Genomic DNA, 20,520 nt, shown 5'->3' with positions numbered 1-20,520 from the left:
TGCCCCACCCACCTTGAGATATAAGTTCTAAGGTCTCAAGTATAGTTACAACGGCTACCCTTCAACTCTTAAACAGTATTAGCAAAGCCCAATTCAACTGTTGTACAAATGAATAGCTTACTTTTTTTTAATTATTATTTATTTTGTTAATTTATCTTCATGTTTTTTTATTTTTATTTTTATTACTTAGTTGGGTGGACGAGCTCACAGCCCAGCTGGTTACTGGAGCCCATAGATATCTACAACGTAAATGCGCCACCCACCTTGACATATAAGTTCTAAGGTCTCAAATATAGTTACAACGGCTGCCCCGCCCTTCAAACCGAAACGCACTACTGCTTCACGGCGGAAATAGGCGGGGTGGCGGTACCTACCCGCGCGGACTCACAAGAGGTCCTACCACCAGTGTTTACGCAAATTATAATTTCGCGGGTTTAATTTTTATTACACGACGCTATTCCTTCACAGTGGAAGTCAATCGTGAACATTTGTTAAGTACATATTTCATTAGAAAAACTGGTACCCGCCTGCGGGATTCGAACACCGATGCATCGCTACATACGAATGCACCGGACGTCTTAACCTTTAGGTCACGACGACCTAAGTATCTTAAGTATAAGAATAAGTATCTTTATTCGACTTAATCAGTAGAATAAAGGCTGTGTTTTCATGAATTCCAGACTATCAGGACTGTCCCCGTTCATGGGAGAAACCGACATAGAGACAATGGCGAACGTGACTGTCGCAAAATATGACTTCGACGATGAAGCCTTCAATGAAATATCCGAAGACGCAAAGGACTTCATACGGAAACTGCTCGTGAAAGACAAAGAGTGAGTAATTAAAATTATTACGACAATGACTCCAGAGTGCTTAGTGCGAGTTTCTGAACGTTCTCGATAGCGTCAAAGTTAGCCCAATTTTGTATGCAGTTGGAACAGCGCCCCAAGCGGCAAACGTACTGTTATAGTTTGCCGTTGGCAATACCCGTTACTCCACTGAAAATCCGGACGCACAACCCTCAACCGGAAAACACTCCGGCTCCCACTATCAGAACAAATGTATAAATTTCTTTCCCAAACATCGCGGAATTAACCCCGATGTTTAGTCTACCCCCGGGAGGTGTTATAGCTTCCCGTTGCACTCCCTCTTGCTAACTATGCACTCTGTCCCGCTACCTCAACACTCTTCATGATACACCTATATCGGGCTCACGTCAGTGAGTCAGTCTCCTTCATCTCCTCATCCAAGACGGTCGTCCAAAATCATATAAAGTATTTTTTTTAAAAAGCTAAATATCCTGTGGCTCATAACAGTACGCAAACTATCCCATTCCATACAAATATGAGCTAACTTTTACGCTATCGAGAACGTTAAAAAACGCGCACTAAGCACATCAGTCACTACCGAATAGAATGTTACCAACATAAAAAAAAATTAAAAAAATTTGTAGTTTTTTTCATTATTGTAGAAATTGTCAACTTGAAATTTTCGTAGTAGTTTGTTATTATTTTTACTGTTTTACTTTGTAATTCGTATTTCGTATGGCAATTATCGGCGTAAATTTAAAAGCTGTTAAAGCCAGCCGGGTGAATACCCTTTGTTACTGTGTTATCCAACACTGTTTAATCCCAGTAACTAACATAGCATTGCACGTAGTAGAAAATTATCACTAACAAATACTGAATTTAGTAAATTGTAGAAAAGAAAAATTGCTTTTAGAATTATTAGTAGATATTATACAATGTAGATGGTTGTTTAGCCGATTCATAATGCAAATTCAGTAATTATCCTCTAATAACTATAGATGACTCTAGGATGACTTACTATCATTGAATAATTAATTTTCAATGCATGATTCGTTCGCATTTCTAGTCAATTTCGACAAACGAAAATCACAAATTAGGTCTCGCAATTTTAATGAAACATGACAATATTCATTTCTTCAGTTTAGCATCGCATTTGAAATATAAAGTAACTGAGAAATAGAAGCACGTACATTCACAAAAAACATTAATGATATGAAATTTTCCATAGAGATTTTTAATAACATCGTATCGAGGGATGGATAGACTATTTGGTTTAAGCGACATTTCACTTATAACGCGACATTTATCTTTGTATAGTTCCGTTTTATATAGTACTAACCGTACTCGCCCGCTTCGCTGGGCATTTAAAATTAACATTATTATTTATTTTCATTATTATTAGGGAGTCCAACACTCATATAAATATTAGCCTATCCATTAAGTACATGTATTTCCAACATGGATACCAAGTTTCAAGTCAATCGGATGCACGGTTCAGTAGTTATAACGGAACATCCTTAAAAACCACTGTAGATTTATAAATTATTAGTATAGATTAGTATCAACAATTCGATGTTTCTAATTGAACTTCACAATTAAGTTTCCTCCATTCAAATACCTAAAGAACTTTTTGGTTATGAATAATTTTCCAAATTTTACGCTTTTACACAAGTTTTAAACTTTAAATGATTCTCCGGTAAAGTTGCATAAATATCGCTTAATCCAAATAGCCATTTCACCCTTCGATATGTCGCATCTGTCTTGGTTATTTGAGTCACACTCCAGTGTCTTGTTAATTAGCGAAATGAATGGAATCAATCAAATCCTGTTCAATATAACCGGGTCGAATTAATGAAAACTGTCAGTAACATCGCACATTCACTTTTGTGATACCGATCCGGTAATAGATTCATTAGCCTCTTGAGTTGTTAGGTCTCCTTCGGAGGCTGTTAACAAATCCCACCCCTCCTGGCTGAGCCTTTACTCGCCCACCTGTCTTGGTGAAACTGAAAAGGCCTCAGACCCACCAGTAATCTTATAATCATAAAAAAAGCTCACTTTTGAAATAGTAAGTCATCCTTTTGTTAAAATAACCATCCACCACACGTAGCATGGACATGTCGTATGAGCCCCGTAACACTCGGTGTTGGGACGGTAGTAACAAGGGGTGTTTGCCGCAGGTCACGGCCCAGCGCGGCGGAGTGTCTCCGGCACGCGTGGGTGGCGCCCCCGCCCGCGCGGAAACATGAACTCGACGTCACCAAGGACAACCTGCGCCTCTTCGTCGAGCGCTGGGGCGACCATCCCAACTCTCCTTACGTCTTCGACAACGAAGCGCACGAGATCACCTGCCTCGCTCTCTGCGAGCGGTCCTCCGTCGGAGGCTGCTCGCCCTCTCCTCGAAGCTCCCTCGCCACGTCCCTCACGAGCTCGCCCGACGGAGTCTTCGACGAGGACGACTTGGAGCCCCCTCCGCTCAGAGACACTACATTCCCCGCCAAGAGATACAATCCTGTGGAACGCCGCGCTTCCGACAGTTCGTGCTTTTTGCATAAAAAACACGACGTGTTCGTTCGAAAGAATTTGGCCGAGGAAATAAAAAAGCTATCGGATCACCTTTTCATGCTGTCCACGATGAACACGGATCTGACGAACAACAACAACAGCAGAGAGCTCGATAAAAACGTTACGGAAAATAAAGAAATTAAAGAAGAGAAACTGCCCAACGGGATTAAGAAAGAAGCAAAAGTGACAGTGACGAAAACGGTGACCAATGGAGACGCTAATAAAAAAGATAGAAGAATATTCACATCTAAATCGACTACGAAGATATCGACAGCGTTTCTCACAGACAAGGACTCCGAGAGGCCGATGACGAGCAAAATGCCGTGGGCCAAGTCGACCAGGTCGAAACGAGTCACCAACTTAAGCAGAGACGTCCCTGAACAACCGGTGGAGGTCCGGAACAGCTTCTTCCAGGAATTCGACAAAAGACGCGATAAAATCGACAAACTAGTAAACGGCGCGGAAAACGGCCGCCAAATTCCCTACAGAAGGGGAGATGAGAACAACGCTCATAGAACGAAAGACCTCTTGTTACACTTATTAGAAAAATGGGGGGAGAACGAGGATATCGAAGCGGAGAGGTCGGCTGGAGGCACCTCGAATGGAGGGAGACATCAATCGATTTCCTTAGAATGGTCGCCCTCAAATCAACTTGCACAAAATTCTATGTCCAGTCTCCACGCGTTTTTCCAGCGACAAACCTCAGACGAAAAGACTCAAAGGAAGAAAACTAGTGAAGTTAATAATATGAAGTGATCATTCTCTTACTACTAGAACAGGGTATAGTGCCATCACATGACACTTAAGTTACCAAAGTAACAGAGATTAGAAGGCAGATGAAATGACAATTTTGTATGACAAATCTAGTCTGAATTGAAATTCTGATAGTTTCGGAACGAAAGACTGAGTGAAAGGAATTTCGTGAATAGGATTTCAATGGCGAATGGTTTCGTATTATTTTTTTTGTATGTAAATAGGGCATCTGGAGAATTAGATAAATTAACATTTTGTTCCTTATTGTACTTATGGTTAACTTAATTGTAATTTATTGTTAAAATATAAGGCTTCTAAAAATGAACTGATCGTGTTTTATTTGAACCTTCAACTTATTTTCGACCAAACTTTTGCGAAGTTTGTTTGCTCTATATCTGGGTTTTTTTATTTATTCTTTATTGCTTAGATAGGTGGACGAGCTCACAGCCCACCTGGTGTTAAGTGGTTACTGGAGCCCATAGACATCTACGACGTGAATGCGCCACCCACCTTGACATATGTTCTAAGGTCTCAGAATAGTCACACTGTATACTGTAGGTGAATACTGTATGTATTTACTTAAACGTATATAAGTATGTTTTTCAGTCTCAGGTACCCATAACACAATGGATCCTAAATTAGAACCGGATGACAGAGTGTGATTTTTTCTCATTTATTATTATTATGATTAAATTAAATTCATCAATAGATAATTTCCCTAAACGATGCAATATAGTTGTACGTTTGTTTCACGCAGCGACCGTCTCTCCGCCTCGTCTAGTCTGACGCATCCGTGGCTGATCCAATCGGCGCTCTGCACTGAACTCCACGTCACCAAGACGAAACTCAAGCGCTACGTCATCAAGAAACGTTGGGCCAAGGCCGTCGCCGCAGTCATAGCCCTCAAGAGAATGGGCGCCAAATTCGAGGACGTCCATGAGGATGGTAGTAACAAAAACGGAGAAAAATAACGAATGAAAAACGAAAAATAAAAAAAACGACTTAATTATAAATCAATTCGAGACATAACAATTTTTAATACTTGTTATTAGAATTCTACCTTTACATACGTACGAGCAAGATAAAAAATTTGACCAAAACAAAATTTCATAATGGTCTACTATTTAACTCTTAGTTCTAACAAAAAAGATGGCGTGGGCCATTAAACAGACGCTATTATATTCTTATTTTTTGTCTAAATTGCAATAAGTAATTTCAGAGGCTATTCATTTTATAATATTATTTATAATTTTAATTTGAGCAAGCAATATTAACATATTCTATCATTTTAAATAAGTATTTTCATTTTGGGTGGGTAGGTAGACAACGAAATAGTCTACAAAAGACAATGATGTTTTTTGACTATGATTTATAAAAGTGTCTTAGTTATATATTACTATTAAAAACATAAAGACAGTTAAAACTTTCCTTCAGAAACCGTGCCAAATACATTAAATATCAATCGTAGTGCCTTATGGTGCCTTAATCGCGCTAGCTACTAATTAAACAAGTAATTCATCTCATTAAAAGATCTGTTTATGAATAACATTTATATTTAAGTATCTATAATTAATTAATTTGATATTATTCTATAAAAGAATGAAAGACATTAACTTATTCTCTAAGATTGTGCTATTAATAATAATTAACTGTGAATTTACTGGTATCATAATAAAAAATACTGAGGCTTTAAAATAAATTCGCTCCTTCCGTATATTTAAAGAACAAATTTACAATATTTAAAAATCAAACTATAATATTGAACAGATACGAATGTTCATATCTTTAGAGTCATTATAAAAAAAACCCTTAGAATTGATATCTTTATCTGTTTTTTAAGCCATTTAAGATCTTCGTCATAATCCAAGTACAACACTTACTTAAAAGTGTAGCCATTTTAAATGTCACAAATCCTTATATTCATAAAACAGGCTATCAACTTCAATAACTTACCCTCAGAATCATAAAAATCTATGTTAATTCTATTAATTATAATTGTATTTACTAATACGGTTTCTTGTATTTTCGTTTCGGTAACAAAATATGACACAAGCAGTTCCGATTTTAATATATTGGCTGTTTGAAACACTTTTGTAGCCACGAAAACTATACACCTTCAAACATCGGTATAAATTTTTCATTTGTTCAATTTCAAGATTAAACATGCATGTATGCAGGAGACCTGTGAAGATACCAGTATTTTAATTTTAGTTCAATAGAATGTAGTTATTAAATCTGCAGTTTTGCTAGTAAATTCTATTTTTATATATAAAATAATTTAAACATATCAATCGGTTTCTTGAAATTGGATTCTGAAATTCAAAAAATGCATGCATTTAATTTGTTAAAGACATTGAAATTGTAATATTTTATTCAAATAAAATTTTATTGGAAATAATATTTGTAGTTTTATTCTTTGAAAATCATCTCGGTGTATTACATAGGAGTCCTGCCCTATCGTATCACTATGACAATCTTTGTTTTTTGGGATGAATAGGATTGCTGGAGGCCTTTAGTCTCACAGGAACCGGTGGGCGATCTCAAAAGCTCAGCCAAGATCAACCATTAGAGCTGACCGAGCGCTTATCTACCACCGGACCGTGACCTACAAACTTTGTTTAAATTAAGTGTATTTTTATATTCACGCCAAGTTAAGTTAAAATTATTGGTTTAGTATCAAATACTTAAACGTCGACGTCGAATTCGACGTCGTCGTGGCCTAACGGATAACACGTTCGGTGCATTCGTGTTGAGCGATGCACCGGTGTTCGAATCTCAGGCGGGTACCAATTTTTTTAATGAAATACGTACTCAACAAATGTTCACGATTGACTTCCACGGTGAAGGAATAATATCGTGTAATAAAAATGAAACCCGCAAAATTATAATTTGCGTAATTACTGGTAGGACCTGTTGTGAGTCCGCGCGGGTGGGTACCACGCCCTGCGTATTTCTGCCGTGAAGCAGTAATGCGTTTCGGTTTGAAGGGTGGGGCAGCCGTTGTAACTATACTGAGACCTTAGAACTTATATCTCAAGGTGGGTGGCGCATTTACGTTGTGGATGTCTATGGGCTCCAGTAACCACTTAACACCAAGTGGGCTGTGAGCTCGTACACCCATGTAAGCAATAAAATAAAAAATAAAATATTGAGTTTCATAATAAGGCTACTGGAATGGCTATCGTCGCCCTAAGCACGTCATTTCGGATCCTTTCAATCCACTAACAGTGCTTTTAGGTACCTCAAGCATCGGTTATCGTCCTCGTTGAACCCGTCGCTTGCGACGAAGCGCTCGGCGTGTAAACCAGCCCATAGACATAGTCCACTGGGTTTCTCATCGGATCTTCTCAGTGGGTCGCGTTTCCGCTCCAGTAGTAGATTCTGCGAAGCACTGCTCTTACTAGGGTTAGTGTTAGCAACGTCGTCAGGATTGAGCCCCATGAGCTCACCTACTTATTAGTTTACGCTGACATAGCCCCTCAAGGATATCAGCTTAGGTAGGAAAAAGGAATGGCTATTTATAGAAAAAAATTCAAGGCCTATTAGAATCGTAGTCGAAGCCGAAATAAAAACGTAATAGCTCAAAACCTAGGTCGCATTTAGCTTTTCTACTACAACTATTATTTGGTTATACTGGTTATATACCATTAAGATATTGTCTCCAACTTTGCGCGTTGGAAATCGAAACCGATATTATTACTCCTAAGTTCGTTGCAGGATCGAAGTCAAATAAACTTCCCCTAGTGATAACCTAACACCCGTAGTTCGGTCCTTTCGACCCTGATAGTCGAAGTAGTTTGAGTGGTTAGCCAATTCTCAGATGATTTTACTTCATCAAACTAGCAAAAATTTAGCTTACAACCACTCCCACATTCGCTTAAAAACGTAATTTTGTTTGTCATGTCCTTACGGACCCATCAGATCCAATAACCCTTGAATCAGACACTAGCTCTAACCTAGGAGTGGGAACCCGGTAACTGTACTCCATGCAACCTAACCCAAAACACCAGCCCGCTGAGTTTCTCGCCGGAACTTCTCAGTGGGTCGCGATTCCGATCCAGTAATAGATTCATTCGCGAAGCAGCTAGTCTTGAGTTGTTAGGCCTCCTTTGGAGGCGCTGGTAGCTGTAAGCAAATCCCACCCACCCCTCCTGGCTGAACGCTTGCTCGCCCACTTGTCCTGGTAAAACTGGAAAGGCATCCGGGCCTTCAGTAGTCTCAAAGATAAAAAAAAATTTGTCTGATGTTGATGTAAAAATGAAAATGACATAAAAAACTTTTTATATTTTTTATTGTACACCACCCAATGATATCGCAATGACAACACGACGCCGCGACGATACCACCCGATGGTTTTCTTGAAGGCTTAACGGTAAGATTTCTGGTATCTGGCACGGGCACCTGGACCACCGAACTTCTTGGGCTCGCAGCGACGCGGGTCAGCCACCAGCAAACTCCTATCGTATTGTACTAGGATGTCTTTGATTTCCTTCTTTGAGGCTTCGTCTACATCTGTAATGGGAAATTAGATTTACAATTAGCAGACCTGAAGTGAAATCGTAAAAACATTTCGTCTCATCGCATTAAAAGTGTACAATTACCAAAAATATTCGAAATTGAGTTAATATGCGGAACAATTTAGTATCGTCAGTATTTTTCTCATGAATACTGTCGTCAAAAGAGCGTAGTTTAGTTTTAGTTTTTAGTTTTTTAGTTTACCTACGTTTTGACTACTAACAAAATCCATACATAATTTTATCTTACTTTAAAAGAGAGAGATAATTTAACTGGTAAAAAAAAAATTGTTGCAAAGATGATTAATATTAAAAATATCACACGTTAAACCTTTAAAACACTCTCTTGTAAAATTAGTAAGTTTTGAGATTATACAGTTTTAATGCGAGAAGACGATTTATACAACTAAAACCTTTATATTGCAAAATGTGTAGTGTACATTTCAAACTAGTTAGGTATTGAAGACTCAAGCTAGTTTGGTAATGCCACGTTTAGTCTACCTTTCCTGAAATGACTGAATCACATAAAGCGATACAGTTTTGGAAGAAAGGATAATAAAAATTCCAGTAATATTCTATTCAACTGTTAAGTTAAACACAGTCAATACTTTGCATGATATGAGTATAGTAATCCCTCTATAACGCGGTACCCTTATAACGCGAGTTCATATTACGCGATTTCAATCCTCCGTATAACACAGCTATTCCCTCATATAACGCAGCGATTTTGCACGTACATTTCTGTGCTGTGAAATTTATAACGATTTATACAGTTCATAATTAGCTTCGCATACCTTTGCAGGTGTCAATTGTGTTATTACAAAATTAAATTATTTAATTAAATTTGTGTATTAAAAGGTGCAGGTTAAATGTTATTTTTATATTTTTTTTTTTTAAATTTAAACCATTAAGAGTTAAACGTGACGAATCATTTATACGTAACTTGTTATAAGAGGTCAACACGTGTTATACGGTGATACCACAATAATGCTTTTTCCTATAACGAACTAATATACCACGTTATAGAGGGGATTACTGTATAATATGTAATGATGTGGATAGTTTATACATATATCAAGTCCGTCATGGTCAAAATTCTGACTGTAATTAATCAGATGTTGTTCGGTGACCATTTGATTTGATAAATCAAGTTTTAATCATTTAAGGTATGTTTGCCAAACACCTTGAAAGATGAGACAGATGTTTCAATTAGTATGTTTGATAGCCTTCTTTTAAAGTATGATTACCCATGCAGGTCTCACAATCACCCTATTATCAGTAAACTTAATCATGTCCAGAGTAGCATAAGCTTTTTAAATTTAATATTAAAACTATTTGGAACAATTAAATAAACCTCATTCAACAGTGTTAAATTAAAATCAAATAAAAATGGAATAAGATTGAATTGATGAGAATTAATTGAGGTAATTGATCACAAAATTACCTGGAGTATTTCAGATTAGGAAAATGCATATCTAAGCACAAAAAAATCATTGCAAAGCCATAAGAATAGAATATGTAATTTTATCAATATTATTTCGTTGACAGATAGCAAGTTGCAGTACAATAATCTCAATAAATAAAACAAAACAGGTCTGCTTTTGTGTCACACATCATGCCAATACTAATAAGACTTCAATCAATATTTAAGATTTATTTTATTATCTAAAAATGTTTGTGGTGCAGAAAGCATTATTTTCTGAATCACATTACATGGTTTATATAATACCAAAAAGTATCCGTATAGTCACAGACAAAGCTTGACAGATATTTGTATAGCCTTTCATGAACTCAGTGAGCTCTCCTACCCGCCCCATGAAACCAGACAACCCGACTAGCTCCTGGAGGCTACCATCAGGTAGAAAACAAAGCAAAGAAAGCCAAAAAAATATTTATATCATATTCTTTTTTATATAAACTAATCAATTTCAATTAGATTATTTTAAAATTTTCATCATTTTAGAGTTAAAATAAAAATTCTTTCCTCCAGACAAACAATTCAAAAATATTTTCTACTTTAAGCCAGTTAATTAATTAGAAACCCATTTGAGGTCCTGGTTTGACAGTTCCCTTTTAAATTATATATCATAAAAAGTTAATACGACACAATACTTACATTTCTGGTAGAAGGCGATCAGAGCCTTTGAAATAGCTTGTCTGATAGCGTAAACTTGTGCTACATGACCACCACCCTTGACTGTCACTCTGATGTCAACCATAGAGAATTTTTCCTAAAAAACGAAACAAATTTGAACTTTCTCTGACATAACATGGTTATGTGGTTTTATTTAAACGTGATTTCAGCATTATGTTTACTTCACATCCAAAGATGCTCAGGTTCGGAATAAGTTTTACTCATCATATTAGGATTAGGATTAAATTAAACTTCTACTACAATATACAATACATTAAACAAAAATAATGAGCAAACTTAAAATGTGAAATAACATGCAATGTGGTTATTTGTGCATACCAAAGAATGTATTTACATGCAATGTGTGAAAAATTTTGGTGCAAGAGAGGTGTTACAAAAAAAGGGCAGTTCCGATTTCTGATACAAATTCACAAGATTGACAAAATTATTAATGGCCCTTTTTGTCGGAAGCTATACAACACAATTGTATGAATTGCCAATGTTATGTACGCCATTATTGTCACATGCATCAGGCCATAAATTAAATAGTTTAAGTTATTTTCAATGTTAAATGTTTGTGATGCGGCAGTACTTTTTTAAATAAATAAATAAACACAGCTGACAAAACTGATAACCTCAGCTGTGTCTAACAGAACACCATGCGAAACATTAAATCAAATGGCCCCTATGTGAGTTTTTGATGTAGACAAGAATCATTAACTGCTTTCGATTTATAACAAAAGTTCAATGTGAGCTTTCTAGAAGAACTAAGTATTTAGTACTTAGCTTTCCCTTAGCATTTTTTGACTGTATTAAGAATTACAGCTTCCTTACACATTGTTACACATTTTTTACATAAATGAGCTTTCTACAATACACAAAACTAAAAGCTTAACTAAAAGCGGTGGTACCAATTTTTTTTTTGTTTGTTTATTTCTTTATGGAAAGATATTACAACTAAATAATAATTAACATGCATGGATTATGACAGTTTAAGGTAAAAGCTAATTTGATGCTTGATTACCTTGCCGAGCAAAAGGATAGGTTCCTGAAGTTTGTACTGCAGCAGTCTGGGCTCAACCAAGTCCAATGGGCGCCCGTTTACACGCAGCATTCCATGACCACGCTTGCAATACGCAACTGCGGTGGCGGTTTTCTAGAAACATAAAAACTAACATATTTATAGGTGATTGTCCTTTTAAATTTTTAAAAGTAAGTTAAGTTTTAACAATTTAAGAACTTGCAAAATTACAGATAATTAAGCTACATAACAGGTTTTGTTTACTAAGTGTCTGATCGTCAAAATACCGTACGTACAACAATTAACCAAAAACATTTATAGGTTATGTGTTGCAAGTTTTATTTCTTACTTCAATTGTTTTAAATGTAATTATATTAATTGTCATTATTAATATTAATGTTATAAAGGTCCATGCTAATTTTAAGAAATTTTAATTCACTACTACGAGATTAGCTGCAAATATTTTAAAAGCGCTAACGGGCGCGTCAACATTGAATAGTTAAATCTTACAAATTTATAACTCCGGAGGGCAGTACACTGTACTGTCCAAAAAAAGGAAATTTCGATACTTGTCAAGCAATTGTGGAGCGTTTATACGAAAAATCCTCAGCATAAAATAGCATTCTGAATGGCTTGTAACACGTGGATGAATCAAACACTAACCTTACGTCCGAATACTTGGACGGCCTGGATGGGCTCACGTCTTGCCTGAAAGAACGTATGTAATTTTAATAAATGTAATTATTTTTATGGGCTTAAACATATTTATTACACACTAGATTATGAATTTACATAGAAAAATCGGCACACACCTCCTGCACAGCAGCCATTTTGACAGAGAAAGACTGATTGAATGAATGAGTTATATTACCACAGATCACATGAATGACCTTATAATGTATAAGCTGTGGAGAGCATTTAGTGATGTTATCTGTAATGTCATATTTAATTCATTAAATTTATTGTAAGTCCTAGTTCACTATTTATTTTTTTGTAAAATTGATTTAATCTGATGGCCGTGTTGCCAATGCTTTCAATAAATAAATAAAAATTTAATTCATTAGATCTAAGTTTTTGTATTTTTTTATTAATAAGTTTAGAAAAAACGGTAGAAACTATGAGGATGTGGTTCTCCTTGTGCATGGCTTTATGTAAAGAAGTTTGTTCGGTTGGGTTCAGGTTCAGGTTCGGTTCGGTTCAGCTGCTAATGGCCGTAAACAATATAAAATACACCGAAACTTGATGGTTAAGAGGGTAGAATGTGGAGGATAGAACCAAGGAGTACCATCTCAGTATAAAAGTGTCCGTTAAAAGTGAGCCAATTAAGGTGGCATTACAATAGACATCAACCCCACGAAAAGCGCAGCGGTGCTCTTCAAAAGGGGTCGCCCTCCGAACATCACTTCGAGCATCCCACTCCGTAGTAGGCGCGCAAACACCTCCGCCGTTAGCCCCATCACTCTCTTTGGCCAGCCCATACCGTGGGTCTCGAAGGTCAAATATCTAGGCGTCACCCTCGACAGAGGGATGACATTCCGTCCCCATATAAAAACGGTACGCGACCGCGCCGCGTTTATTCTAGGACGACTCTATGCAATGCTTTGTAGTCGAAGCAAACTGTCCCTCCGCAATAAGGTAACTCTCTACAAAACTTGTATACGCCCCGTTATGACGTATGCAAGCGTAGTGTTCGCTCACGCAGCCCGCACCCACTTGAAATCCCTTCAGGTTATTCAATCACGATTCTGCAGGATAGCCGTCGGAGCGCCATGGTTCCTTAGGAATGTGGATCTCCACGATGACCTGGAGCTCGACTCTCTTAGTAAGTATCTACAGTCGGCATCGCTGCGCCATTTTGAGAAGGCGGCACGACATGAGAACCCTCTCATCGTAGCCGCTGGAAATTACATACCCGACCCAGTAGACCGAATGGTAAACCGTCGACGTCGCCCAAAGCACGTCATTACGGATCCTCCTGATCCATTAACGGTGCTTTTAGGCACCACAAGCACCGGTCACCGTCCTCGTCGAACCCGTCGCTTGCGACGAAGGGCTCGACGAGCGAACTAACCCATAGACACAGCCCACTGAGTTTCTCGCCGGATCTTCTCAGTGGGTCGCGTTTCCGATCCGGTGGTAGATTCTGCGAAGCACTGCTCTTGCTAGGGTCAGTGTTAGCAACTCTCCGGTTGAGCCCCGCGAGCTCACCTACTAACGTTAGGGCGAAGCTGAAATAGCCTCTCAAGGCTATCAGCATAGGTAGGGAAAAAAAAAAAAAATGGCATTACAGTGGCAAGTGGAAAGATTTTTAAAAACAACGCCATCAACAATTAGAGTATGCATAGGGACTAAATCAAGAAGGAGAAACACTTCCTACGTGTTAGTAATAAAAATAAGTTGAGATTGCTTTTGGGTTTTGATGTTATATTTATTAAATTTAAATAAGATCTTACAACTAAAACATAAAAACTACAAGAATCAATTCAATTGTACCATCAAGAGATGGCTCTGAAATAAAATTCATTATCAAATTCCTGTCACTCTACGAATAAATAATTATTTATTCGTAGCTGTCACTAGATAATTTCATAATTTCATATGCATATGGCTAATTTCATGAATGAATCAAAAATATTTTGTAGCCATTAGCCACTTAAACCACTATGCTACTAGCCAGTACTAGCCGCTTTTTTAAGGGATTTTATGACCTAGTAACTGAGACCTTTAAGTCATGTATTATTTTAACATATATTCATATTTTTATGAAAAATGATATTATGAAGTGAAATGAAATGAAGATGATTAATTTGAGACATTAATCAACTGTGATGAATTTCATCTGAAATGAAATGGCATGAAATATAATCTCAGTAAAATGGTGGTCATTTACTAAGACTTTTTCACTGGACTTTTTGGAGGATCTCGAGAAGTTACGTCCAGCGGCTTTGTTTCATTTTCCCACATTTGTGCACTTTCACAGATATTAAACAGTTAATAAACCACTATTATTTTATTATTTAAATTATATTATATTATTTAAACCCTAAGAAACACTAAATAGACAAAATAAAACAAATCACACAACTTCACTCCTCGCGTTCCCGCCAAAAAGTCCTACTAGCCTCTTCTTTTTATAAGAGATTTTATGACCTGGTAACTAAGACCTTTAAGTCATGTCTTATTTTACTTTATATTCTTAATTTTATGAAAAATGATAATATGGAGTGAAATGAAATGAAGATGATAAATTTGAAACATTAATCAACTGGGACGAATTTAATGAAATGAGATGATATGGGATGAAATATAATCGCAGTAAAATGGTGGTCATTTACTGAGATTTTTTCAGTGGACTTTTTGGAGGAACCCGAGAAGTTACGTCCAGCAGCTTTGTTTCATTTTCCCACATTTGTGCACTTTCACAGATATTAAACAGTTAATAAACCACCATTATTACACATTTAAACCTGAAGAAACACTAAATAGACAAAATAAAACAAATCACACAACTTCACTCCTCGCGTTCCCGCCAAAAAGTCAGTAGCCTCTACTGAACTACTAACCATAGATTATACACATTATTTGAGAGAGAGTACATTATAGAGTAGCGAAGCAACTCAATCGTCATAACAATTTACTGACGTCATACTCATGTTCGCATCACCGCACCGAGTCAACACGACCCGTGATCGCGTGGTAATTTGAAATTTCGTATTCGACGAACGTATTCGACGGTGTATCGTCGTACGGAATGTGAAGTGTGTGACAGTAGCGCACGAATCGTTCGCAATGAATCGTGAAAGAGTTACAAATATTGCCGCCGTGTATTAAACTTGTACAAATAAAGTGAATAAGTTCAGAAACCAGAGAAAATTGTGAATTTTGTAATAACAAAACAGTAATAATAGTGTTATTGGATTCTTTTAGTTCTGTGGGTAAGTTGTGAAATAAAATGCGTTTTATTTAAAGCTATAATTTTAATAATTTAATACTGTAATGGAAAACATGCCGCTGCACTTGAACGATTTTAACCACTTATGATCAGTTAATGATGTTTGCTTTTTGTTTTTGTCAGCCAATAATTCGTGGTATTTTTCATTTACTATAAAAATACTAAGGTTTTCATTACGGGGCCTATTTTATTATACAGTATTATTTATGATAAGTTGCAAATTAGTATTTATACTTTTATTTATAGAAATTAACCAGTGATATAATTTTGTTTTTGTGTTGTTTTTCAAATAAATTGCTCCGTGCGTCCTAAAAAAAAGAATGATTCACTTCCTACCATTCCTAGAACTGTTAAAACAATAGCAACTTCTGTTAAGTTTTCATTCCTGGATTTTTCTACTTGCTTTTATTTTTAAGCTTCTTAAATTTAAAAGGTTTCGGCACCAAATGGCTAAACTCGGAAATCTAATTGTCTTATTCATAACCAGCAATTAGATCTGTAAGAAGACAGTATTTTGTCTATGATTCACAATAAAACTGGTTGTTTTTATTATAGTTTTACTGGTTTAGGTATGTACGTCTTTGGAGCTCCACATTGCTTAATATTACTGCTTCTCGGCAGTAATGCGTTACGTTCTGGTTTGAAACGCGCGGCAGTCGTTGATGTCTACGGGCTCTGGTAACCACTTTACATCAGGTAGACCGTGATCTCTTTAACCCGTGCAAGTAATATTAAAAAAACAATAGCCGTAACATATAGTCCGAAGAAAAGAAAATACTTTTGGCGCTAAATTAATAAATATTCATCTATATACATATATTCATTTAAGTAGTACTTTTTTTGCTATGACGGGCAGGCGATTTAACAGAGAAGCCTCCTAATTAAGAGAATACTGTTTTGCCCACATTAAACTATAACGTTAAATTTCCGAATAAATCAGTACCTAAATAGGCTACTGTTAATTTTTAGGCCCAACACCTCAATCCTACTAATATTTTGTATCACTTATTTACTAATAGTAAGTACTCTTTGGACTTGAGTGTTTCTAAATTACGAATCACGTTTAAGAAAATTTTCGGTGAGACTCGCGCTTCTAAATTCCGTGTGTGCGGGCTTAGATTCAGGTGACCTCTAGAGGCGTTATCTAATCATAAACCGAAGTATTCGAGAAATTGAATTTTTAAGATCGAAATATAATTTTGTACTATAATATTTTATACTATTTAAAAAAAAGCGCTTGTGGTATCCGCAAAGCTAATTAAATTTCTATTATCACAGAGAATAAATCATTAGTTTTAGTTTGTGTTTTACAATTAAATTAATAAATAAAAAACTCAAATTTAATAAATAGGAAGTCAGACGCACCGTCAAATATAATATTATAATAAATGCTTTACGTTATATGGCCGATGTGAGCGTGCGTAACACATTGATCTTTAATTAATCCAATTAAAATCGCCGATTAGAAATCTCAACTACAAATTGTCGGTAAGCTTGTCACCTCATCTATGTTAAGGAAATTCACAGCTGACCAAATGTGCTATTCCAATGGTGAGTAACAAAGTAGACTCCACCTGTCCAGCTAAATAGATTAGAAAATGCTAGGTGTCATGTTAGAAGACCTACATTAAACAATCCCTCAATAGAATCACCAGGTCTTAAAGAAGCCGTACAGTCACGCATTGTTCTCGCTTGCAGAGATAAGAAAATAATAATCGATATATTTGCGATATATAAATATCGATATGTTCTTGGCGATATATTATCGCTTTCAGAGACAGGAAAATAAATATCGATATGTTTGCTAAGATGTTCTTGGCGATATATTATTATACAAAAATAATATAAATATCGAGGGATGAAAAGCTATTTGGATTAAGCGACATTTTTGCAATTTTACCGAAGAGCCATTTAATGTTTAAAATTTGGAAAAAATAGGTATCATGCCAAAAAAGTTTTTTGTTGAAAATTGAAGTTCAATTAAAAATATTGAACTGTTGATGCAAATCTATACAAATAAATAAAATTGGAGTGTCTGTTGGTAATATTAAATAACCGATTTTTACTAAATTCATATGTATGTACCTAGTCAGGTCATAAATTCTGTCACATGTTTAATGTAAAATAATTGAAACAAGTTTATTCATTATGTAACCATTCATATACCAAAATGAACTTAACAAAACATAAATTCTTATGACACTAAAGTTTATTCAAAATGACCTCCGCGATTTTGAATACAGGCCTTCAATCTGCGCGGCCAGTCGTCTATCGCAGCACGAACGAGGTCCATGTCAATATCGGCGGCTGCCTTAATCAAGGATGTCTTGAGTGACTCCAAATTGGGATGAGGCTTTGAGCACGCCTTTTCCTCCAAGTGTTGCCATATCTTGTAACGGATTCAAATCTGGACTGGAGGAGGGCCAGTCTTCGTGCCGGATGAAGTCGATTTCACGCGCCGCCAGCCAGTCTTGTGTGCTCTTCGCTCTATGAGCTGGCGCCGAATCTTGTTGGAATACCCAGTGCCTGTTATTGAACATGGAATGAGAAACAGGTTCCACAAGATTCGTCAGGACTGTATTTTGATACACAACTGCATTCGTTTTTACACCTTTCTCACAAAAATGTACCTCTGTTAAGCCCCAATAAGAAACTCCCAACCATACCATGAGCGAGGAAGGAAAATGACCTCGTTGGACACGCGGAATACGGTTGCTCGCTTCTTCACTACTGTGTGCGTACACCTTATCATTTTGTTTGTTGTAGCTCTCTTCTACGGTAAAAATTTTTTCATCCGAAACAGAATTTCCCGATATTTTTTTCCCGTGTACCGCTTCAACAAAGCGCGGCATCTCTTCAGTCTCAGGTCCATTAGACGAGCATTCAAACGATGTCCTGTTTTTCTTCGATATGCCCGAAGCCCTAAGTCTTCATTTAACACCATTTTACCGTGGTTCTGCTTAACCCCATCTGAAGGGCCAACAGTTTCTGCTTACGTTTGGGATTTCTTTGAAGTCGCGCCTTCACAGCTTTTATCACTGCTGGAGTCCTAACAGACCGAGGGCGACCACTTCTTGACCTGTCATCTACACTAGAGTCTTCATTGTATCGTTTGATGGTACGATAAACGAATCTTTTGGTTATATTCAAATTTTTCAGTATGTTAAAAATTTGAATTGGCGCGTAACCGCAACGATGCAACGCAATAACTGCAACACGGGTCTTCTTTAAGCGTCCACTCCGTATTTAAAAATGAGTAAAATTCTAAAAGTATACATTTTTAATTTCATGAACAATTCGAATTCAATAAACTTTTTTGTGGCCAGCATTCTAAAAGAAAAGTTTTTACTGTGTGACAATACTTATGACCTGACTAGGTATACACGGTACATACACCAAAAATGTATTTTTAAAAATTTTCGGCTGTCTCTCTGTCGGTCTTTCTGTCTGTTTGTTCCGGTTAATCTCTACAACGGCTGGACCAACTTTGACGGGACTTTCACTGATAGATAGTTGATAATATAAGGAGTAACTTGGGCTACTTTTTTAGATTTACTTCGCCACGCGGCGTCTATAACCGCGCGTGGCGTGGCGCGAGCGTTTTGTGAGCCCGCGCTTGTAGGTATCACCACCCTGCCTATTTTTGCGGCGAAACAGTAATGCGTTTCGTTTTTAATCATGGGGTAGCCATTGTACTGTAAAAAAAACAGAGATTTAGAGCACACGTCTTAAGGTACGAATTGGAAATTACGTTGTTGATGTCTATGGGCTACGGTAATCGCTTAACCCAGGTAGGTCATTGGGCCATCGACCGTTTAAGTAAAAAAAAATGTCTAAATAATCCTTCCTATGATCTTGTAAACTAGAGTTTTAGGTTCTAGGCTTACTTTTAATCCAATAAATGCGTTGAAAAGCATACGTTGCATGTTTCAACATTTATTCAGCTTCCTGACTGCATGCGGTCTGCATTTCTAATCATATTACAAGAATCCATACATGTGTTCGAAGAGTAGCATTTTAAATTCACACGATCCAGGATTAAAACGTAACAATTGCTAAGGCATTTTCTTTAAATAGTGACCGTTTGTGTGTTGTGTTTTTTTTTTTTTTTTTTTATGGTAATAGTAAGAGGTAAAAATTTTTTTGTCACTTTTATATTGAAAATCTATTTTTAGTGAAACATTGTGTACATACAGTTTTTGTTAACACTGCACACATCCACAATGCTTACGCAAACTTTATGAAAAGCAATTATTTATTAAAATATAGAAAAAAAAAATATATTATCTATATATATTAATACGTGAAGCCAAAACTTTGTATCCCTTTTTACGAAAATTGCGCGGACGCAGGAGTATGAAATTTTCCACACTTATAGAGAATATATAGAAGTGCACAATGCTAATTTTAATTTTTAAATAATGCATAAAAGATTACATTAAATCAATAAAGAAAACATTACACACTCTACCATGTATTTGAGTCAACACATATACACACACATATACTCAATGTTTATTGTCAAACTTTTGTCATTGTTAAAACTCTGTGGTTAAATTGGGAATAGATTAATATTGTTTGCCTTTAACATCATTTATCTATAGTCTGTAGTATATTAAAGTAAGTATATTAAAATATAGTCTTTGACAATAGAACCATGATAATGCTCTAACTTATAATTTCAAATAATTATAGTCGAATTTCGACTACAGAGCGACCACTAGTTTATTATTAAAGCAAGCCGTAAACATGATTTTACGGTTTAATTTCGC

At 36.3% G+C, this 20,520-nt stretch overlaps 3 protein-coding genes across 6 annotated transcripts in view; 2 read left to right on the top strand and 1 right to left on the bottom strand.

Moving 5' to 3' along the window:
- LOC101741803 (myosin light chain kinase, smooth muscle) overlaps positions 1–4,452 on the top strand; it is an 85,267-nt gene extending 80,815 nt beyond the window's left edge. For all 3 annotated transcript variants that reach the window (XM_062672140.1, XM_004925360.4, XM_021347486.2), the window contains 2 exons: positions 681–833; positions 2,990–4,452. In XM_062672140.1, coding sequence (XP_062528124.1) covers positions 681–833; positions 2,990–4,130 — 1,294 coding nt within the window. In that variant the 3' untranslated portion in view covers positions 4,131–4,452. The remainder of the gene's footprint in view (positions 1–680; positions 834–2,989) is intronic.
- Positions 4,453–8,400: 3,948 nt separating this feature from the next.
- Positions 8,401–12,504, bottom strand: RpS16 (ribosomal protein S16; the record flags this gene model as incomplete). The annotated part of the gene is given in 4 exon segments (NM_001044043.1): positions 8,401–8,639; positions 10,758–10,872; positions 11,800–11,931; positions 12,460–12,504. Coding segments are annotated over 4 exon segments (438 nt in total), but the record flags the coding sequence as incomplete, so codon positions are not given.
- Positions 12,505–15,371: 2,867 nt separating this feature from the next.
- LOC101741429 (uncharacterized) overlaps positions 15,372–20,520 on the top strand; it is a 53,776-nt gene continuing 48,627 nt past the window's right edge. For both annotated transcript variants that reach the window (XM_038015247.2, XM_038015245.2), the window contains exon 1: positions 15,372–15,731. The gene's annotated coding sequence lies outside the window, so the exon portion shown is untranslated. The remainder of the gene's footprint in view (positions 15,732–20,520) is intronic.

Source organism: Bombyx mori, chromosome 14, assembly GCF_030269925.1.
Source record: "Bombyx mori chromosome 14, ASM3026992v2".
NCBI lineage: Eukaryota > Metazoa > Arthropoda > Insecta > Lepidoptera > Bombycidae > Bombyx > Bombyx mori.
Note: the sequence above shows the minus strand (reverse complement) of the source record. Positions and strands in the feature narration are given on the sequence as shown.